General features: G+C 40.5%; 1 protein-coding gene across 2 annotated transcripts in view; it reads right to left on the reverse strand.

Annotated features, from left to right (window-relative positions):
• Positions 1-12,123: 12,123 nt before the first annotated feature.
• Positions 12,124-24,249, reverse strand: part of LOC106947701 (methylated-DNA--protein-cysteine methyltransferase) — a 30,132-nt gene continuing 18,006 nt past the window's right edge. For both annotated transcript variants that reach the window (XM_015032885.1, XM_015032886.1), the window contains exons 3-5: positions 21,988-22,148; positions 16,160-16,299; positions 12,124-12,990 (exon numbers count right to left, since the gene is read on the reverse strand). In XM_015032885.1, the coding sequence (XP_014888371.1) occupies positions 12,862-12,990; positions 16,160-16,299; positions 21,988-22,148 (430 nt within the window). In that variant the 3' untranslated portion in view covers positions 12,124-12,861. The remainder of the gene's footprint in view (positions 12,991-16,159; positions 16,300-21,987; positions 22,149-24,249) is intronic.

Below are 24,249 nucleotides of genomic sequence, written 5' to 3' on the forward strand. Positions count from 1 at the left end.
AAAATATGTTTTTTTTTTTTTTTTTTTTTTTTTTTTGGGGGGGGGGGGGGGGGGGGGGGGGGGGGAGGGGGGTGGAGATGGGTGGGTGATGTTGTATCATGTTTCATTCCTGCATTTTAACTTAAATTTTGTAATTTATTGTAGCTAGAAATCATCTTCAAAAGTGAAAAAGAAAAATCCTCCACGTCAACAAGCACACTGATGTGTACAAAAACACTACTCTGTTGATGAATATGATGTACTTCCACGTCTAGAGCTTCCTTTTAAGCAAGTGTGTTTTGCCATGTTTTTTCAACTTTTTTGCTAGCACTGTATATTAATGCATTCCTAGGCTACTGTGAAGTCTGTTTCTTGTTGATGAGGAGCAGTCTCCTTTTGGCTCCAACTCCCTTATGTGTTTTATATGTGGTTAAAAAAATAATTGTAGACTATTGTGATATTGCCAAACTTGTGCTAAATATTTATACATCTGTCTTTTTCATGTTCTTTTAGATCAACAAAAAAAAAATGTTTAAAAACAAAACAAAAAAAAATTAAAACCCATTGAGAATGTAGGAATATAGTCAGTCATTGTCATTTTTCTGTTCAAATACACACTTGCGCTCACTGAAGGAAATTTTGTAACATATCAACTATAAATAATGTATTTATCTCTGAAATTTTGTATATTGCTTTTCATTATGTATGTATTAATCGTCATGCCCTTAATATAGTGATGCAGCACAGATAATTCAGCCAAGAACTGTTGCCTTCATTTGTTTTTCTTTTTTGTATTTGATGAAATGCAATGTGCATATATTTCATGTGTATCCTCGAAACTTTTTTGTGTTACACCGTCGAGACTCTCTGTCCATTTTTTTTAAAAGGGAAGTCAAACTTCATTGTTTATTTTTATATTGATTTTAAATTATCTATACAGACCATTTTGGAGAAAACTTTGTTGGTTGTATTGTCAAATAAATTGTTTGTGACCCATATGATAGTTGTTAAGATCCAATAGAGACTAATGTGCATGAGGGACGACCTTGGAGATAAAAAAAACACTCCATTTGTGGTTGTATTTTTATTTTATTTTATTTTTTTTCCTGTTTTGTAGAATGTATAGAAGTCATTTTTACTCACCACTTAAGACTCTGCCACATAGCTTACATGTGTTTACAGGGAAGAAAATTTAAAAATGTCAGCATTTGGAATGGAAACAGAAATGACTAAGTGATGTTTTATTAAAATTTTCAGTAAAAAAAACATAATAGCCCCTCAACTGTGGACTTCTTCAGTTTTAAGCCCAGTTTGGATGGCAGATAAACTGACAATCAGGAACAAAGAAACAAATAAACAAATACAAAAAAAAAAAAGACAAAAGACAGTAGACGCGTCCGAGGACCAAACCTGTGATTCATCTGTAAGATGTAGTATTTAGACATTGCTATGGAGATAACTGTTTGAACCTGTGGAAAAAGTGTAACATCCATAAAAAAGATGAAAACTGCTCTTTCCTCATATTCTTTCAGCGAAGCATTCTGAATGTGTTTCTGCTGGTCTCTGTGTGAGCACATCCTGCATCTGTGGTGCTTCAAAGGTTCATTGTAGTCATTCATAAACAGTGCAAGCTTTTTTTATTCAAAGCACCCCAAATGGGGCTCATTCAAATCCCTCATTTCATTGCATTAAGCCACCTAGTTAATAAAGAATCGATACATTGAAAGAGCAAGGTTATCCTTTGTCTATAAGGCCTGGTATCGTTTTGAACCTCTTATAGTTTGAGTGCTAAGGGGGGGATGGCGAGAGGGGGGGAGGTGCGGGGGGGCTGTGAAATCTATACTCATCAAGTGGGTCAAACAGGAGGATAGAAGTGTTTGAGGGAAGAACAGTGGTTCTCCTTAAAAACAACTGAGCATCTTATCTGGCATCCTGAGCGCTCGCGGAGCGCAGGTCACAAAATGTCAATTTCTCATCAAGGCGCCATTGTCCGAGGCCACGTCTGCCTTTAATGCACAATTAAATGACAGCAACCCGAGTGGCAATCAGCATATCAGCGGCTTATTATGCCAGCCGGCGTGCGCGGATCTCGGCGGCGCAGGAGATCCACCAGGAGCTGCTGATAGTGCAAAGGACAGACGCACCGAAAGCAGCAATTTCATTTTCTGCAGGCTTCAAATAATTTCCCTGATAACCCGGTGCATCTGATAACAACGTGCACACAACTGTCTCCCTGCGTTATCTGTGTCGGATACACAGGTTTCGATCTGTCACGTTGCATTCTGCTTTGTGCTTTTTTTTTTTGTTTATTTGTTTTTGGAGATGGGGGGGTTAGGGGGTAAAAAAATAAACAAACAAGCAAACTCGATATTAATCAATGCAGCGAAGAAAGCAGACGCACAAAATTGGGATTGCTGAAGAGAAGCTCTGTTAAATTATTTTAGGCAGCTAATTACCTACCTGCTGTAAATAACTCCATTAACATCTTTATCTCTGTAAAACCAGATTAGTTGGAACTGCATTACATTTGAGGGTTGTTTAAAGTGAAGCTGGTGATTAGTTACATGGAGAATGGAGCTACCTGTCTGATACAAAAACAAACGTACTCTAACCGTTTTTACAAATGGGTGTATTTTATTTGCAGTAAGTGTTGCTACTGACAGCTAATAAACGTCTTTTAGATGCATTACAAAATATTTCTTTGCAATAATTTCGCTTCGGCAACAACCGTAGTTAATTCGGAGTCTGTTTTGGAAAATGAATTTTCTCGTGAGGTAAGGAGTGTCCAATTTAAACAACTATGCAAAATACAACAGTTTGAAAAGCAAAAAATATTACAGTGTTTATACGAACCCTGTTTTATTTATTGTTACCCTGCCTTACTGTTCTTTGAGGTCGTTACTGAGTTTGGAAAAGCCCGACATGTTCTCCAGTCCATGTTTCACTCAGGAAGGTCACTGGTGGCTCACCGCCTCCAACCTTTATTCCCTTTGTAAAGAATCACTTTCTAACCACCTAATAAAACGTGATGATAAAATGTGATTTGCCTTAACCACTAACATGTTTTTGACATCGGACACTAGTTTGGGTTTTGCCACTCTTCTACTACTCCAATCTACTTGATCATCCAATCTCGATTAACACCAGAAAAAAAAAAAAAGAAAAAAAGCCAAGAATGATCTACTGTAGGCTACATGTCAATTCCTTATAACAATTTAACTAAACCTCTTTTTAAAGACTAAAATCAGAGGGTAAAAAAAGTCTAATGTATATATAAAAAATGACAAGTTAGCTCAGTTGCTGGGTGCTTTAACAGCTCTGAAGCCTGCCAGGCAGGCTGGAGGTACAGTATATATAGTCTCAGCAGGTTTCTTTGTACCCAACAAACAGCCAGTAGCTCTGCCACACCATTCAATCATCGTGAGAGCCTCTTTTATTGGAGAACTCTAATGGCCACCCTCCACCATGATCTTAATGTGTGCATTAAATATTTATAAATCCTGGGTCAATAATGCCCCATAACCAGAGCCTGACAGACCCCCACCGTACCATGTGGCTGCCTTGCTCTCAAACAGAGGCACGGGTCACGGGGTCACACAATCAAAAGAAAGCGAAGCTTACCGCATCCATATGTTGCCACTCTTATCAAGACTTTCCTCCGTACTGGTTATCTGTCAAAGGAAAGAAATATTGAAAGCAATATCGATCTTAACTAGCCTTGTGTTGCCGAGGGCCACTCTTCAAACATCTGCTCGTGTATTGTTATATTTCAAAAAAAAAAAAAAAAAAAGCGGGGGGGGGGGTCGTGGGGGGAAATAGAAAAAGTCGTCGTCTCAGTAATAAAAGCCCAAGCTGTAATATTGAACATTTCTGTGTGACGCAGGCACCCTGAGCATGACTAATGACCACGTTATTAAGAAGCATCGCTGGAGGTTTTTAAAGTTTCAAATATTTCTTCATCAGTGTCGGGTTAATTACGCAGCCTGGCATCCATGTGGGTGACTCGCTTGTTTTTTTTTGTTGTTTTTTTTAATGTGACCACATCCTGGCTGTGAGCTCCTGAGCTGTTCAGGTGAAAGATTGTGCTCCGGTGATAGCGCGGCACAAAAGAGCGACCGGACAATGAGCCAGTCAATGGAGAGCTTCAGTTGAAAGCGCCACAATGGCCGTGCATGCTGGGAATTGGGCTGGACGATATAAAGGAATGAAACCTTCATTGAGGCCATGGAGGACAAGCATTCAGAAAAGAGGGTTTTGTTTGCTCTTTATCAACCTGCGCTTTCCCAGGAGAAAAAACAATTCAAACTGACCTTAAAAAGAGAATATATATTACCCCGCGCATCTTCTCCCTATGTAAGTTGTATACTTAGAGGCGTTTGCATTCATGCTTGGGGGGCGTTATGTTGCTCAATATCGAGACAGGTCATAAAACTAGGAGGTGGACGACGGTTTATCTTCTCTGCGCGGTGGGCAATGCCGAGGAGTACTTTTTAAGGATTTGCTCTTTGACAGAGGGGATTTGTTTTAACCGCTGAGTGCAGAAAAAAAAAAAAAAAAAAAAAAAAGGGCTGCAACTCTCCTGTAGCTTATGCACGAGACGGAGAACACTTTTGAGAGTCATAAAAACTGTACGAACCGAGACCATAACTTAAAAATGAAGCAAATCTGACCTTTTTGAACAATTCAGTATTTGAATCAAAATAAGACATGACCCCCCCACTCCACCCCATCTTCCCCGGTCCTTTTTTTTTAAAACAGTCCCACATTAGAGCAGCCTCCTGTCTGTGATTCTGAACATCAGATAAGACACCGCTCCCCTGTTGCTGTACTCTGGGAGTGAGCTTTGTAAGGAAAACTTGTGAAAAGTGGAAATCTTTTCAATCCTTGCAAAGATTTCCACTTCACTCACTGCAGCCGAGAAGCAGGAGCAAAATATCCCAGTGCTTCGGCGTCCATTAAACTTGTATTCACATGTCATTTGATACTTCATCAATGTTTCAGGGCATTTCAAACCAGGAAAGGAAAAGCCAGATTTACCCCTTGATGCAAATAAAACGTTCACCATATTTTCCCTGCACAGTGCCCTGCAAAACTATAAATTTACACATTTTGTAATGTGATATAAACTGAACTCCATGTCTTTAATTGGGATTTACGTGATAAACCAACATAGAGTTGGTTGAAAGGATTACTTTCTCTTTTTTTATAAATAATAATAAACAAAATATATATTTGCCATCAAGCTTTCCCTCAACTCTGACCTGCTTCCCTGTAAAAGCTGCAGAAAATCGTCCCTAGAGCACGATGCTCCCACCACCACGTTTCACCGTGGAGATAGTTGTACCTGAGCTACAACATTATACAGGTTTGCAGTTCTTCCATACTATTCCCATTATAAGTCTACTGACTGGACAGTACTCCATAACACGGTCAAAGCTCTGGTGATTGTTTTACTACCCTACTGCATTAAAAAATCTCTACAACATTGTCAAATGTTTTCTAACTCCAGTCCTGAAGGCACACTGCCTTGTTTTTTTTGTTGTTGTTTTTTTTAGCTGGATTCATATTAGTTCAAAATGCAACCAAGTAAAATTATTTACTGAAATTATATGACTTCTGAGGGCAGTTGTTAAAGGGGACGGAGGATCTATTCACAGGACACTTTACATACTTTTATTTTGCAGAACTCCTAGAATCGTGTACATCATGTGCCTTCCACTTCTCTATTACTTTATGCTGACCCATCAAGAGATTAAAACAAGACAAAACACACACACACACACACATATTGGAGTTTAAGGTTGTAACATGACAAAATGTGAAAAAGCTCAAGGGTATTAATACTTTTGCAAGGGACTGTATATGAACTTCGCTTAGCCTACAAATTACAGTGTGTGGATTTCTTGGCACAGGCATGCAGGGCTGCAGTGATAAAATAATATCACTTGAACTGTATTTTCTGCCACAGTCTCCAGCATATAGAGCTCCTTTCATACTAGTCCTGTGTAGTGCTTTGTCCAGTATAGTTCTGGATATGATATCATCTATTAATAATGTATTGGCAATGGATTACATAAAAAGGGAGCAGAAATAACATCCAATATTCATGCCCCCTGAGCTCGAGTGTGTCCAATCCGTTTGGCCCATAAAACCTTAGCCCCATTTCCATATCCGCTGTGGGTCACAACAGGTCTGCCGCACAAAGGCTCACAGAAAAGCTCAACTCAGGAAGAGGGCAGTAAAAATTGGGTGGATTTCTGAACCCTTATGAAACAGCCCTCCTTTGAAAAAAAAAAAAAAAAAAAAGAGTGAAAAAGTGAAAAAGCCCTTTTCCGATTTCAGCGCCTGTGAAAAACCTGTTACAGTGTTTCCCTCTTTAATTGTGCCACTTGAGAAATTGACGTGCCTCTGAAACATGGCATGAATCTCGCAGTTATTGCAGTCCCCTTGGCAGGGTATGTTGATACAACATCTGCATGCTATAGAAAGTAATGGAAGTAGCAGAGGTGGCAGCTGCAACTCTACAGGAAGTGTGCCATTTTCAGGCAGCGCTGCTGTGAGAACCACTAACTGCCAGCCTGGTCGTGCAGGCAGCTCTGATTGCCAGGACACTATGACAAACACGCAGGGGCTGGGAGTGTTGCATCCTGGGGGATGACAGCTTCTGTTTGATTGTCAATAAGGCTCATTAGCAGAAAAAATGGAGAATGCGGAAAGAGATTAAATGACTTGCAACAGGGTCCCCCTCATGTTTCATTACAGTGGATTTATCAGACCCTTTATTTCATCAATATCAGGAGGGGAAAAAAAGGAAGTGGAAGGACTGTTGCACAATCCAATTTTGTACATTTCTATACGTACCTGATAAAGTGTGAGCCGTTTTATTGAATTCAGCACCACCTATAACTCAAAAAAAAAGGAAGAAAAAAAACCCCTCTCCAGTGCAACTCTTGTCTTAAGACCAAGCAACGGATGTTTCCCTCCATCTTAGGGAGGGACGGCCAACAAAGCAGCGTGTAAGGGCCTTTCCCTGAAGAGTCCTTGTCACGCCGCGCCAAACCTCTGTGATTATCGTTGTTTTTGCAGAGAGTGTCCACGCCTGCCAATACCGCTGTTCCATAAATGAATTTGGCCCCTCGTCAACGAATTACCTAACACGCAGAACTGTGTATGTGTCACATCCAATTCCAACTCACCGGCTTTGGCGGTGTGTGTCAGCTGGAGGACTTAATCATCAATCGTCAATCATAATAAGCGAAACGCATTGATAGGAGTTGTGCTTTTTTTTTTTCCCCCCTCTCCTCTTTTTTCCTTTCCGACGCCGTTAAAGTGTAAAGGGAGAAGTTAAAAACGACCTTGTTAAAATGGGACCACCATTTATATTCCTAATTTAGTGTATGGATTAATTAGTGTTGGCGAGCGAGTGTATCAGTTTCCATGTGGCAGAGCTTTGGAGTGATCAAATCATTACTCTCTTTCATAAGGGAACTTTGGAGTGATTTCTATCAGACGCATGTTGATGTTTCTGCTCAGAACCAGCTTTGCACATATTTAGAAACGTGCTTTTAATTAATTCTTAATTGGACAGTTAATAAACAGGCCTTTTTAAGTATTAGGAGCCAATCTATAACCTCAATTTCACACCATGCAAAATTAATGCTATCAGGGCCTTTAAAGGGATACATAGGACATTTCAAGTGGGATACTGTTGAGATGTTATAAGTGGTTAATATCTTACCTGAGGTAGATAACAGTCTAGTTAGCTAGCTAGTCTAAGATAAGCCAACAGCAAAGTGGCCATTTTCTGTTTAAAATAGTTATTCATTTAAATGATGAGGCTTATCCGTTAGCTCTCAGGCTGAAGATAATCCTGAACATTTAAACTTGTATTAGAGGCGTATTTACATAGTGACCAATAGTTAGCTAAACAAAAAATGGATTCAGAAGGTGTTGAACTACCATTGATCTTGATGAGTTAAAGGAACTAGCTCTTTGCATTTCCATCATCACAAGTTTTGACTCTGCCCCCCCACCCAAAAAAAAAAGGTTATTTCAGCATTGGTACTGGGCCAGAGAAAATAACCGCTTTAATCTAGGGGAAGCTTATAGAAGCCATCAACCAATCTAAGTCTTATGACCAGCCTGTTTAAAACACCATTTAGTTTTTCAACTGGAAAAATAAGGTAAAAGCAACGGGCGTCAACATTTACAAAGTTGGATTAGCAATAGAAGAAAAGCATTGTCTCTCGTCTCCCTGATGTTGATCGGCTCTCTGTTAAAAAGTTGCAATGTGATATTCTCATCTGGATCCTTAAAACTCATTTCTGACTGAGTTCTTAAACACTGTTCAGTTTTTAATATTGCCAGGTGGTGTTGGTAAAACCTGCTATAAAAGTGTTTAACCCCAGCTTTCTGGCGCTGCTAGAACAGAAACTGGATTGTGAAACATTTACAATCACATTATTGTTTAAAACAGCTTTAATAAATAAAGATGACGATTTTAGGAAACTTGTTTGCAGCCCATTCCGGGTCATTTCAACATTTTATTTCATCGGAGTAACCTCCTGATTTAAAAGTGGTGTAAAAATGAAACACATATAATTTATTACCTCCTTTTACCATGTAAATAATCATCAGCGTCTCTGTAACTAACCACCAAATGCAAACGTGACAATTTACTCCAAATTTATATAATAGTCTTCTCATAAATCACAATGAATTTTAAATCTGAAGTTGTTTTAAGATGGTTTAAGTTCACGTAGGTCTCATGTTAGCCTGCAGGTCAAACTAATCTGGAAGACAAAAGCAGGACTATCTAGTACAGGTAGGATTTTAGCAGTTTATAACCTTTTAACAAAGTCTCACTTCAAAAAAAAAAAAAAAAAAAAATCCTTTTAATGCTGCCTCACATCCACATTACACGCTTACTGGCACAGAATATCTTTTGCACGAGGCAGAGGAATCTGGCTCATATTTTCCTTCGGCCTGATCCATTGCACTCCTCTCTCCCGTCATATAGATCGGAGTCTGCAGGGGCCAGAGGCGCTGACAGAGCCCAGATGCTCCCAGTCTGTCTGGGGGACTGGGGAGACTGGTGCCATGGGGTCCTGGAGCCTCTGAAGTGCCGCCCCTCCATCAACATGACCAAGGCTAGACCTGCACTTTCTCCAGGCTGAGACACTCTCCTTACCACGCTGACAAGTGCGCTGCACAGTCGCAGATTGATATGTGCACACTCAAAGGTAATCGCTCTCACGTAATGTACGGCCATTCGTCAGCCGTTCCTAATCAGGGAGCCCAAAAAACCCAACGCTCGGGTTCTCACTGACACAAGGTCGCATGCTGATACCACGAGGAGTGCTTTTTTTTTTTTTTTTTCCCTCTTTCTCTCATTTAGTCTTCAACTTACTGCTATAGAGATCAGTCTCTTTGTTCTCAAGAAACCAACATTCAAAAAAAGGAGGCACCACACGAATCCTACGTCCTCCTGGTTTCTGTCTCAAAACAACAGACAAAGATCATTACAAGAGCATCAAAGTGTGCCATGTTTGAAAACGCTGGTTCTCTTTGTAGTAGCGCTGGAGCATGGAGTGTGTTGGTATTAGACGCTGCTGTGGCAGCTGTCGTGGCTGGCTGTGTGGTGCCTCGGTGTCAGGGCCTCCGAGAAAAAGGCCGTCCCGGCAGACAGACACTGGGGGAGGAAACCCGATACGGCAGCCAAAAAAACCCGGTCTAATGTCTGTGTATCCAGATATCTATCCCAATGTCTGTCTGTCTGAGTGTTGGAGGCTGCCTATCTGCATGCTGGATCCTCCTCTGGTTCCCCCAGCAAGGCCGCGCTGCCTGCAGCTGAGCTTAACACGCACCAGAAAGTTGTAGCTTTATATATTTCAAGCGCGCAAACTTCTTCTGGAAGAATGGCTGTTTATGAAATCGGCAATGCGGCTGCGTCATTAATTCTGCGGGGCGGGGCCGGGGGAGTTGGTGGCGGTGGCGAGGGGGGACTAAGCGTCGGGACTTGTTCCAAAGGGGTTCAGGTCGTGATAACGGCAGAATTATGAGCCGACATGTATGAAGAGAAGGAGATGGAAGTGCAGAGTGTGTTTGTGTTTGATGTGGGGGCAGAAAATTGTTCTATAATGAGGAGGGGTGCCAGGATATGAGATGGGAAGCGGGGAGTTGGAGACAGGATATAAGTTATGAGAAGGAAACTAATGTTAGGAAATGCAGAGGCTGTTGTTGTTGTCTCTGCTGCAGCTTGTATGAGCCAGAATGTATCTTAGCTACTATAGGGCTGTGATTAATACAGCCCGGCCAGGTCAGAACCCAGCACTGATGCTACGGATGCCACCAACCGTATCCCCACTCTTTCAGGGGCTCAAATAAGTGTGTGTCGCTTGTGAGCGTGCGTGTGTGCGTGTGTGTGTGTGTGTGCGTGAGAAAGAGAGAGAAAAAGAGAGAAATAGGGAGAGAAAGAGGGAGAGAGAAAACACGCACGGACGCGCGTGTGTGTGTGCGTGTGTGTGAGGGGGTTAATAAATGTTGAATCAAACGCCGCACGAGACACTCACACTCCTTAAGGGTTGCCCATTAGCGGTGTGTGGGTGCATGGGGAGTTTATCAGTGTCTGGGTGATTTATGAAGTCAGACTCAATATCATCCACTTCACCCACACACATATGGACATGCACATGTGCGCACACACACACCAGCATGCATGGCCACATTCTCACGCACCCACATGCACAACAGCCCCCGCGTGCCGGCGCGTGCACTCCAGCAGTCTCTTTGTGAAACGGGAGGCAGGTATGAGGGCAAAATTAAAGGTTTCCCAGAGATTAACAGCGTGGATGAGCCTCTTTAAATCTAATTCTTTCTTTTTTATCTCTGAGCCTGAACTATAAAAAAGGTGGTGAAAATATGACAAAATAAGGCAAATATTACTATAACGCAACTATTGGTAGGTTAAAATAAAATAAAAAAAAAATGGTAAAAATGGTAAAAAGTTGAGAAATAATGATGTAAGGATTGTTAGAGGGACTCTTTGAGTAAATTACAGAACCAATTACTGGCAGCATATTTGACGCTTTGATGCCGGACTTGTTTTTAAACATCAACCGCTCAACTCTAAAGACTTCAGTCGCTTTTGGTTGCTAAATTTGTGGCATTCCATAGAATTTACTTGGCCAGTAGCAAAAAAAAAAAAAAAAAAAGGAGGGTGCTTACAGTGCACTTCAGAGTGTGCCTGGCTTAAATGGGACCCCTTGTGGCTGTGTCACAGCTCCCTTCGTTAGGGGGCTGACTGTAGCCTGTAGTCACCACAGGCATCATTAGCCCTCTGTGAAACCACAGACTGAGTCTCATTCTTCATCTGCCTGTCTGCTGCCTCAACATTTACGCTGCGATGCTGCTCCAATGGCAGAATAACTGAGTCCGGCGAGCTGCGGTGAGAGAGACAGCCGCGCGGAGCCGGGGCGGATAAGAAGATTCAAAAATGCAGCAAAAGTTCAAATATATTCAGCAGGCGGGTCCACTCGAATTGGTTCTGTAAAGGTTAGAGCCGGGGTTATTTTTGGAGGGTGGATTATTAGGCTACCTGGGCTGAAGAGAAGAGGAATAACTATGAGCGAGTTAGGGTCACTTTGGAGCAGAGGACAGTGAGGTGAATCAGGAATTCAAACTGTAACTGTAACAACGGATCAATGGGAGAGAAAAAAGAAAAACGCAGAAAGTAAAAGTTCAAGGCACATTCAGTTAAAACGACTGTTTTCTCTAAACACGCGCATCACCGCATGCTCTCTCTGCTTTTTGTTTTGTTTTTTGTTTTTTTCCCAGAAAGAAATAATAATTTATCCCGCAGGGATTAAACGGGGTTGTGATGATAATAAAATAACACATAAACATTTAAATTACAGATTAAATGCGCTGGATGAATTCAAGGTTGAAATGTTGATTTTCTGTTTCCCCGTTCTGTACTGCCCTCTAATGGAAAAGCCCACTCAGAAATAAAAGAAGGAGCTCTGACAAGTCAGACAGCGCGGGAAGAACAGACACGCGGCATAATTAAAAACGAGCCGAACCGAGAGCAGTTTATGAGAGACCAGCGCTGAAATTAAACAAAGTGGAACTGATGAAAAGAGCAGATTTGTCGTTTTGAAATGTGTTTATTTAAACATGTCGAAACGGAGGAAGAGTACAGTATATATAACACATGAGACATCTCTCCACTCTAGGTGGATTATAAGGCGAGAGCAAACAATGAGATCTAAATGAAGACAAAACAAATGCTTCACTACAAAGCTTTGTAGCCATAAAATTCGGAGCCTTTATCACTGGATGTCGAACAAAGCATTCACTTGGCAGGAAATTAAAAAACCGACGAGAGGTACAAAGAGTAATTCTGCTAAGGAAGAGAAAAAAAAAAAGAAAGAAAAAACAACAACAACAACAACAACAATGCAAGAGACATATTTTTAAGGGAATAATAATGCTTTAGAAAAACCATTCCAGCACTATCTGGCAAACGCAACGAGGACCCACGGGAGCATATGTTTGTAATTCCTACTGTTCTCTGTTTAAGTTATTTTTTGCAACAATCTAATTCTGCAACAATTCTGTATCGCATTAACAATGCAGCATCTCTATTCTTAGATAAAAAAAAATAAAAAAGAAAGAACTATAGTGAGTGTTTCCAAGTAATTCCAGTTGTTCCACGGTTTGTGCCAAGATGCCTAACTTTATAGCCTTGTTTTGTGTTTAAAAAAAAAAGAAAAAGAAAACAACCATGTGCGTGTGCTGTGTGTGTGTGTGTGTGTGTGTGTGTGTGTGTGTGTGTGTGTGTGTGCGCGCAATGAATGAAGGACAGTCGGGCTCTGTCATGCTTCAGCCTTCCCCTCTCCGCCTCTCATGGGTGAGCAGCCATTGTTTGAGATGGTCGCCCCTGCCGCTCATGTACGGCCCACTCTGTCCAGAGCTGGAAATGACTCGGTGACAAGGAATGAGGAGAGGAACCTGGCACAGACGGGCAGGGAGAAGTGTGACGCTCCGAGGGAATAGAAGTGTTTTGTTTTGTTTTGTTTTTCTCATAAATTTCACAACACTTCCTCATGTCAGAGTAACTTTTCACAGCTGGATGTTGATTTTCTTTAATCAGTATTTTTATTTTATTTTTTTAGTTTGATTTACAAACAAAAAGAAGTTGCATAGATACATTTTTTTTTTTTATCTAGGAAATCAAAGGTAAATATTAAAGAGAAAAGAGCAGATAACCACAGATTGCAGGTTTTTGGTCACAGTTTAGCATTTATAGTCACGGCAAATCAATAATTAAAAATTTTTGATAGCAGGTGCGCATGATAAATTCAAGAACGTGTGACTTAATAGCACTCGACGTGCAGAGGATATGAACTACACCTTCCTGAGTCATTTTGCACTTTTCATGTTCTCTGGCTGCATAAAAAAAAACAAAGTGCCACACCACAACCGTTTGGTTTGATCCTGTGCGAATCCACATTCAGGATGATGGCTCAGTCTTAGGGTATAAATGTTTTTTTTTTTTGTTTTTTTTTACTCTTTAATAGTGAAAAGCAAAGAAGCAATCAAAAATTAATGGGCAAAAACACCAGCAGGATGAATATTCAATCGAGAGGGTGTCAACATTAAGATCTGATAACCCTGTGATCATTAAAAAGAGGAAGTCAGTGAAGCGTTTACTCTTGTTGCAGACGACTGCCAGGGGGGTCCCGAGTTCTTTGTAAACTAAATGGCTGGAGAAAGATTAAACAAGCAAGCCTAAAACACTTCGATCATTGTGGATTCGGAACAAGAAAAGCGGTAATCGTCGGAGCGAACCGCTGGAATCGCCTCTTTTTCTAAAATATTCTAAATGATGTCCTCGTTTTGTTCGAGCTGCACGAACAGGAAAAAAAAAAAAAAAAACAAAGCAAAAAAAAATCCCAAACCACCGCTGCACTCTGGCTGCATCCCCTCTAATTTAACAGAGCTGTGCGCCGAATGGATGGTTCCACTCTCGCTCCCTTCATACGAAAAGTTGGACAAGCAGTGTGTGTTTCGGTTAAAATCCATCATTAAGCCCTCTTCCATATCAACAGCAATAAAACTTTCTGAGCCCCCAGATTAACCTTGCAGACAGAGAAATACTGCTCGCGTATTCGGATCAATACTGTTCCCCGGGTTTGGAGGGAGAGCGGGGTACCCTCAAGGCCTTCGGATCTGCCTCTTCACATAGGGGGGAAAAAGAGCACTACGCCAGGCTTATCAATACTCAAATCCTGGTGAAGAAGTGCCACAGAGAGGCGAGGATCGATTGAGCACACTGAGCTTTTCACAGCTGAAGCCCGAGTGGAGCAGTGCTACTGACAAGTAATTGACACTGACAATCTGACTCTGGATCTGAATCAGGAGCTAAGGGCTCAGGCTCCCAGCCTCCCTGGCGAAAGGGAAGAAATGTCTGTAAAACATGAGGCTGAGCACTATTATACAGCTATATACCAGTATTGCCACTGGCTACTGAAAAGCGTAAAGTATATAGAGAATTTAATGCGGCGCATCAAGAGCCAAACTGTGCGATTTTACCCCTAATTCTGCTAGGAGAAACTGCAGAGTTTTAATTTTTCTTTCTGCAAATTTAAATTCCAAACCGCAGCGGACGGAAAAAAACGGAGCGTCAACGGAATTTTTCGACGTGGAGTTTTATGGAACATATAAGGAGATAACATAAGAAGTGCTCTCTGCCTTCACCGAGCACACCGGTGGTGCCCACAGCACTACATGGGCAGAGTTAAACAGGCTTTGATCAAAGGGTCTGATCAAAAGAAGACACACCACTTGCCCTCTGGCCTTTCATTTTGTACACAGTGGATTTGTGGGTAAAACGATGCAGACCAGGTTTCCTACAAGAATCGGAGATTTGCGGTGAACGATACCGACAGGAGAGAGCAGGAACAAAAAGGTGTGGGCTTAAAAAAAATTAAAAAAAATAAAAACACCGTGCTGTAGGTAGTTTTACTCCTCGGCCGCTCTCGGCGGGAGGTGCCGATTGCATATGATGGAACTCACCCACGGTTTAAGATTCAATATCCTGGATTGTGGAAAACTTTTACACAACTGCTTTTGAGTAAATGGCATCTCAGCAGACAGCTGAAACAGCAACAATGGGTCTGAGAACCAGTTAGTGTTCAGCTCAGGCCCGGTTGAGGTTTCAAAGTCTCAAAAATGCAGAAATTGTCAATTGTACCGCTCCTCTGGTTAAAAGCCTTTTTGATGGGATGCCAGAGAAACTGCTGGAGTGACCAGAGTTCTTTCCAGCTGCATAGACTAATACGCTGCTCCTCCCCCACCTGTTACTGTTTTCTGAAGGAAGGTCAGCTAGTACACGTTGTCCTTGTGTACCATAAAAAAACAAATTTGCCTGTTTGTAAATATTTTTAGTCATAAAAAAAACCAAAAACATGAAAAGTCGTCATGTGGAATTGAAAGGAGCTCTGCTAATCACCCTTTGGAAAGCTCCATTTATGAGCGCCATGTCTAATTGACCATTATTTTCAATGTTACTCTGCAGTAAAGTCCATTAAAGACAATACTAAACTCAGTATTTAGTATAGATTTTAAATCTATACTTGTACTTACATCTAATAAAAGTAATAATTTAAAGGTGTTTTGTAAAAACAATAAGAAATGAGTTTGTTGTACAGTATTTTAAATAAAATTAGACAACTTCCATATCTGCTGTTAACAATGTGGATCACACATAATAAGAATGATTTAACTCCTGTATTTTTTTTTCTTCATTTTTTACCTGTAAATGGCGCCTTAAATATGGACTTAATAACTTTAGCTCTTCATTTTTTTATGTCTAAAGGGAAATTTTCAGCATAATCTTTCCTGGAAAATTTCTATGTCAAAAAATATATTATTAAATCTGGGTTTCTTTAATTATTAATATTTCATTTTAAATAGCTGCAAACTTCTATGTTTAACCTTTTGTAAATTTTTAAGAAATAATTAACAAACCATTTTTTTAATATAATTATTATTCATTCTGTTCACAATAGATAGCTTCATGATAAAAAAACAAAAAAACAAAACAATTTTTGTCCCTTTTGGCTTGAATAAATTAAGTAATGATGGAAGCCTGCCAATCAATGTCATCCACACTCACCGGGTTCCTCCTCATGGCCCCTCCCACCGCCCGCACCGCTCTGGGGTTTCCCGCCATCTCGGCGAGGCGCTTATACGAGACCGTCTCTCCAAACTTCACGTCCCTCAGAAGTACTTGCAGCACGCGGCTGGTGAAGGCATCTTCGCCACGCGGCAGAGGGACAGGGGAGAAAAGAAAGAGAAAAGAGAAGGTGAGATTAAATCTGGCGGAGATTTGATAACACGAGGAAGCATCGCACGCCGACCGAACTCTTTTTAATCAAAACAGAAAGTGTGAATATGCCCGATTAAAACACTTGCTGTATACGGGGATGTCTGTCTCTCTTTATTCCTTACTCATTAAAAACTAAATACGAAGAAGTCTCCCCTCTTTGACCTTAGAACCAGTATTAACATGCTACACAAGCAGACGTGAGAAAATTATTCCTATGGCAGAAAAATCTAGGTTATGCTTCGGAAAGGTCACAGCTAAAATTAAAAAAGTTCGCTCCTTCATTTAAAAGGATTAAGAGGGGCCAAAAAGACTGCAAATCTGCTCCAGATTTTTAATAATAATAATTTGAATGTTGCAAAAACCATTTGTGGCAGTGGGATGACTTTGAGGTTAATCAGACCAATTTGTCCTTTTAATTGCTTTCTATTCAGAGTAGATTCATTATATCATCTTCACTTAAATGGCGGAATTCCTCAAATCATCCGCAGCTTAACCGACCATATTACCGGCTTTGATTTCATTAGCACTTTAGCAGCAGTATTATCTTTTTTTTTTTTTTTTTTTTTTTCTGGATTACCGGGCAGCGACTGAGAGGCATGTTTGTCTAGCTCCGATTGCTGAAGAAAAGGGAAAAGTATTTGAAGCGTCTCGAACGCTTGAGACACCGATGCACTCAGCTTGTGTAGCGAGTGGAAAAACACTTTTCTCTTTTTTTTTTTCCTTTTTGCACACAGGACAAGAAGGGGGAACAATAGTCTCGTTATCAAGACTGGGTGAAATTCGTCTAGTATACACATGTACGCCGCCATGAAAATTCAATTAGTGATCTCCCATTCTCTCTCATTTATATGGTCTAAGAGAGCACATGACAACTGATCTATGTGAAATCCCTCTAAATTGGCATTGTGTGAAAACATGTCACACCCCTGTCTCTCTTCTACAGAGCGAACATCCTTTGCTCCCCAGGCTCCCTTGCTACCTTATAGTCACTCTCTGCTACACAAAGCCACGCGAACAAGGCAATTTGCCTAAACTGGGGGGAATAAGTGTAAAACCTAAAGGGGATACGTTTGATTGATGCACACCCATGTGAGTTCTTTGTCTTGAACAAGGCCCGTAGGTACTGTTTAATAATTTTTCAGGTAATAATCACGCTGTCAACGAGATGACGGGCTCTTACGCAGACAGCCTTAATGTTGTGAGGAGATAAGATACACCCCCTAAAAAAAAAAAAAAAAATTTTTTTGCCTTTTTATGCTTTTCACTCTCCCTCCTGTAGCTCAGATTTGGCCTCGTGATGTCTGCGGTGAATACTGATATCGCTTTGTCACTGATGGATAGACGAATGTCTGCCCAGAATGAGGTGACGACAAATCCCTGCTGACGCAAACTTTTCGGGCAAAAAAAAACAAGGTCTGTGTCGCCCTGGAAACAAGTTACAACGCGCTTAAAGTGTGGTTTCTACAAGTTTAAGAAAGTTCATTTTAAGGCTTTTTAAGACCACTGTGATTTCAATTTAAGAACCCACATGTATTATGAGAAATATCCTACTCACAACTGATTTTTGATTTGTTAAAGAGGAAGTTTAACATGGCATTGTCAACTAAAACTCTGCTTTTAAACTTTGGCTACATAACTAAATCACCTCCCCAAACTTTCTTATTGATTGGTATTGTTAACTACTTTGAAAATCCTTGCTTTTAAGCAAGATGTAAATATACAGTTCCCTCTAAAAAAAGGAGCTAGTAATGGGTCTTAAATTTAAAAGACTTTTTTTTCTTTCCCCACCAAATTCATTTTGCAATGCAATCACAAAAGATCTGACATGTATGTGACAGTTTTGGAAAATGTATAAAGTGTCAGATCCAGACAAATAAAAAAGCTTCTGTGATCAACACAGTCTCTCCATCACTGTTGTTTCAATGCAACATCATTGGAAAGGTTAGAGAAACTCATGCATGTAAGATTATTTCCACACATTCAACAAAATTCCACGACATCCCAGTTTTGAAATGGATCTGGATTTTTCTTTTTTTTTTTTACTTTGGAGAAGCTGTGGAATGTGATAAAATATTTTGTTTAATTATTGTTTCGTTTTATTGTGATGTGTGTCAAAGCACAACATGTGCTTTGACACACTTTGTTCAGAGTTTAGCCAAACATCAAGGTTACAGTATTTTTTACTTTGATGCAAAAACATGTATAATCTTACAATTCTTTTTTTTTTTTTTCTTTTTTCAGTTTGCTTCAGAGTTACTCTGAGAAATTTTATTTGAAATATTTCTAGGATTAAAATAACATTGAAACTGGCGGCTCAGACCTCGCAGAAAAGAGGGAATGCGCATCAAGCCAAGAAAAGCCTGACCGGTCCATCTCTGCACCTAACACTTCTGCACGAATCCTGTTTCTCAGAGCAGGTCGGGCTGGAAAACAAGTGTCTGTTCTTTCATCTGCAGATATAGAGGTTAAAGAACTTTGCCCTCATCAGTGTTTGTGACAGACACTTCATGCAGGTCGCCCAAGGTGACCAGCAGTGATTCAGAGAGCGGTCCCCCAGCCCCATACTTCATAAAGAGCCTAATACGGTGTGTCTGAGGTCAGGACCCTCTTTAGATCAGAGTGCAGTGATGTCAATTGTTTAAATAAAACTTGAGGGAAACCACTTACATGTTTACACGCGGCCCATAATCATGTCACAGGTCATTACCTGCAGTGAGGCCAGGTGATGGGGCTGCTGTGGAGGCAGAGACAGATTTACTCGGAGAAAAATCGAACGCATCTAGTGATTATGAGGATATTGACATATATGATTGATTTGCTCATAATTTTGTATACGAGAGCAATCTTGAGGAGGAAAAATAGAAAGCTGTAAACTGATTTCCATCAGCCCCGCTAATGACAGATTTGGAGAGACGACCTCCAGCTGACAGTCACCTCTTACATGCTTGTGAGAGAGCAAAAAGACAATAGTGGAAACGCAGCTACCTCATTATCCTTTGTGTCTAATGGGAGGGAAGACTTTGACTCCCAGTCAAAGTGTCTCTTGAGTCTTAAGGGATCCATACTTTTGAAGGCTGACGGGGTGCTGATGATTCTCTGATTATTCGATATTCTGAAAACGTTCATTTCCCTAATTCCTCTCCACATCACAGGGGCGAGTCCTGGTGAGTGTCTCATCTCGCCCTGCGCTGTGCACAGGGGGAGGTTCAGGCTCCTGCAGGAACACAGTCATTTGGGCTTTGAAGAGCGCCCTTCCCCCCGCCCCCCGCCTCCCCTTTGCCTGGCCCCCCTCCCAGCACATTCCCCGTGCCGCTTACCGAGACTAAGATCCTCTCGTCTGTTACATATGGATGTATAATTAATGAGATAAGAATATGCATCATTTTAAGAACCCACGTAGACATCTGTGGTTTTCTGAGGGAGCAAATGCGAGCACACACACACACACACACACACACACACACACGCTGTAGCTAACTGAGTGTAACACGCGCATGCTCTCACCATTCCTTTACCCCTGTTGGCCAAACTTCCGTGTGATGTTGTGCGTGACAGTCAGACGATATAGGGAACTGCGCCTTGAATCTCCTTTCATGTCACCTCTGTTTCTCAGGTATGCCGTGACAGCTAATATGAAAAGTGGCTTGTTTTGTCAGAAATGTGTAAATAAACATGGCAACACTTCAAGTGAAGGTCACAACTCAATATTACATGACAAGTGCTGCGAGAGCGCTGTCGCGTTCAGGTTCTCCCCAAAGATAACTGAGCAAACAAAAGTTGGTTGTCACAGATTGTAATGACCTGATTATACTTGTTTTTTTTTTTATACCCCTTTCTTTCTTGGAGACTGGTGGCAACAGCATGACTTGTTAAAGGAGAAATTTATGCTCCATAAAGGCAAAATCAATTCATAAATTTTTTTGCACACACAAAAAAACTATATATATGTGTGTATTTTTTTTTCTTTACCCTCAAAAGACAAATACTCCTGATGCACACATTTAACATTTTTCCACTAGTTTGGCCTCTGGTTCTGACTACTGAGAGACTAAACCTTGTATTTTACGGAGCCCCAAAACAAAAGACGAGCAGGGGGGGACGTGGGGGGAAGAGGTGCAACACGGCACAATCACCTATTCAGATCAGGTACTAATGAAGAATTCCATCTATCCTGAAATTTAATTAAAACCCCAAAGACTTTCAGATGAGATGCGATTTGAAAGAGCCCGGGGCTGGTACACAAGCACTTGGTGGCGAAGGGAATCACACTGAAAGTTGATATCGTAATTGGTCCTGATGTATTTTCTGCATTGCCTTTGCGGGAGCGTGGGACTCATAGCTGTATACAGGGTCTCGACGGAGTACCTGCTCATTGAAAATGCCATCACTCAAGCACCGCAAATCTGCATGAAATTAGAGAGCAACTAAGGCCTGATTGCAGGGGAAGGGAGCCACAATTGTTAAATGCATATATTAGGGTTTTTCTTCTCCATGTATGTGTGCATGTGGGGCTGAGTGAGCTGATCTGAAAAGCCTTAAGTTAAAATATAATAAGCGCCTCAGTAAAATAACATTAAAAAAGATTCTTAGTTGTTGTGGAAACAGCACTGACTTTTTTATTTGATGTCTACATTTAGGTTTGTCATGTGACAAAATTAATGTCTTCAAAACAAAAAAAAATTCTGATATTCATCTTTTCTGTCACTTAATTTGATTTGCAAACACAACTACTCACTGAAGGAATAATAACTGTAAATGTAAAATACTATGTATGGTGAAAAACTAACAGTGCACATCAACTGTAAATCCTTGCAGTGGCAGCATCATGCTGTGACAGGCTTTTCATAAACAAGAAGAGTAATGCAATAAAACCTATTGGAGGCTGTAAGCTAGACAATGACCCAAAACATATGTTAGATACAATGGAGAGGTTTAAATCAATGCATATTCATGTGTTAAAGTGGCTCAAAGTAAGTGAAGTAAGTGAAATACCTGAATGCACAGATTTTAAAAGTTTGTTAGGCAACAAAATCATTGTCTTGAAAAGCACCAGAGATAATTCATTCTTCATTTTTGTCCTTCAGCTTCTCTATCAAGAACTCCACAAGCAGAACTTCCCACTGCAAGAACACTAATTGTCCAGTTTTCTGGGCCGCTTTCATTTTACACACCCTAAGTGACTGATCAGGCCAACAATAAGCTCATTCAAACTTTACCACCATTCACATGTTCTCATCTAAGAGAAAAAAAAAAAAGACAGAGAAAGAAAAAGAAAAGAAAGCTTCCTGTCTGAAAATGTCAAGAGTGGAATTCGATCAGTTTCAAAGAATGTGCCAAGAATCATGAAAAAGCTTGCCAAGACTAACACGCGTGGTAAGAGCTGCCACAGATTACTGAACCAAGTTACAGCTCTGTGTTCTGTTCTCTCTCCACCGCTCACACACACCCACACGCGCACACACACACACACCACCCACTTTCCTCCACTCTCCCTCTCAGCCATAAAATACTTCATTATAACACAGTGAGCCAGTGAGTGTAAGTGATGTAACTGACAATTAAGAGTGAAAGCCTGATCCCAGTCACGGCTCTGCAAATATTTATCCATGACAGACCTCCTTGCAGGGCGGGGTGGTGAAAGGCAGGGAGCGGGAGACTCCCAGCGGTCTGCGGCTCGGTGAAGTACGCCTGGAGCCATTCAACGCAGCGCTGCATCTCGGGGCTCATTTCTGCTGGGCTATCGGTGACCACGCAGCTCAGGGGGGCCTCGCTGCTCCTGGGAGGGATGTAAGGCAGGACAAGGGAAGTAAGATGGGGATCAGAGGAGCAATCATACCACCCCAGCTTTTGCTTGAACGGTGCTAAAAAAAAAAAAAAGTCACAGGAGAACAGTAACGTACGACACAGATGGAAGATGGCATTATATGCAGAATAAAACTTAAGCTGTTAATTGAGACGTGCCTAAAATCTAAAGTTGTACACTGCCAAGGAAGTACTAACACCACGTGAACTTTTTGTCACATTACAATAACAAACCTCTTGTGTGTTTTATTTGGATTTTACATGAGAGGTGAGCACACAGTAGCATAGTAGTATATACCTGTGAGGTTTACATTTTTTATTACAGATACAAATCTGAAAAGTGTGGTGTGAATTTGAATCAATTCCTCCTTGGATATGACGCCCTGCATGAAAAACCAGAGTAACCAATTTCCTTCAGCAGTCGCCTAATCAGTAATGGAGTCCAGTTGTGTGTAGCTTAATCACAGTTGTGCTCTGATGAATTGATGAATAAGCAGAATAATGAAGACAAAGGGACACATCAGATAGGTCAGCAATAAAGTTAGAAAACAAATCCCAAGCTTTCAACATCTTTAAACAGCTCTGTTAAATCCATCAAAACGTGGCGATCACATAAACTGACAGTCTGGGTGAAATGAAGATTATTTAAAGAAGCAGCCACGATTTCCACTGTAACTCTGGAGGAGCTGCAGTAATCCATCGCCCAGGTGAGAGAATCTGTTGACTGGACAATTACAACGCGTATGCTACACACATCTGTTTTTATAAAAGAATGGTGGGAAGAAAAACACAGCTGAACACAGCTATAATATTTCCTGTTTGTGTCTCAAGGGCATCTCAATAAATCAGAATGCAGTGGAGCCCCACCTAAACACAGATGTTCAGCGAATAAGATGTCCAACTTATTCACTGTACATAAGTTGGAGTCTTATTTTACAACTTATTTTCAGCTAAATAAGGTGGAAGGGTTAGAATATTGGAATAGAGTTAAGGTGACTATAGATATATTAGTGCATAATGCATATCTAAAATATTCTAAAGAAAAGGTAAAGCTCAAATAACTGGACACATTGCTACTTGATAAGCCATTGGCTGGTGCTTGCTAAACAGCCAATCCATTAGCTGTGCTTTTCTGATTGGCTGTGCCCTCAAGAACAGAAGTAAGGAAGAGTGTAGATATTATTTTCTGTTGTACTGCCAAGATGATTTACACTGAGTGTTTATGCATATTAGAGTTTATTTAAACAATGAAAATAGGCAGTTATAAGCGTTTTTGAGGGTCTCAAGTAATCACAGATTTTAACCATTCGCAAGTGATTATGGTCCTTAACCTTTGCGAATATCTGAGGTTCACTGTATTTATTGAAAAGTTAATTTATTTCAGAAAGTCAATTCAGTGAGTAAACACGAGGTATAGATTAATTACACACAGACTGATGTTTTTAAACCCATAGTTTTGTTAATTATAATTTTCCACTTACAACTAATTAGAATATGACATTTAGGCTTTGGATATTATATGGGACCAATAAAAAACATTTTTTATAGGTAATAGGCAGAAATATGGGGTTAAGAAAAAGAACTGAATTACAAAAAGCTAATGGGATTAAATATTCCAATTTTCTGAAATTTCCTTGCAGGGGACACAGTAAGGATGCAAGAGAAAGTGCTCTTGTCAGTCAATTAATTTTAAACTCAACAATGATGCAGAAATATTGTTTGTAATTGAGAATGAGTGGTATGACTTGGGGAAAAAAAAAAAAAGAATTCTTTCATTTTCCACTGTGTAAATCTGCACTACTTTGTTCAATAAATGACAATGGCATTAATATTTTTGTAAGGCATTTAACACTTATAGGTTTACCCACTGTAAAAGCAGCAGGTAAAACTGCAGCAGCAAGCAAAAGAAAAAAAAAAAAAGTGGAACAAAACATGAAGAAGTCCAGAAATTTCTCACAACAGATTTAGAGTGTGTGTATGTGTGTTGCACAAAGTGAAAGAGGAATCACAAGGGGCAGAGTGTGAAGCAGTACAGATAGTTTTTCAAAAATAACTACAACAAAAAAGGGGAGTTT

This window comes from Poecilia latipinna, unplaced genomic scaffold, assembly GCF_001443285.1.
Source record: "Poecilia latipinna isolate Pla-1442-1.1 unplaced genomic scaffold, P_latipinna-1.0 Scaffold252, whole genome shotgun sequence".
Taxonomy (NCBI): Eukaryota; Metazoa; Chordata; class Actinopteri; order Cyprinodontiformes; family Poeciliidae; genus Poecilia; species Poecilia latipinna.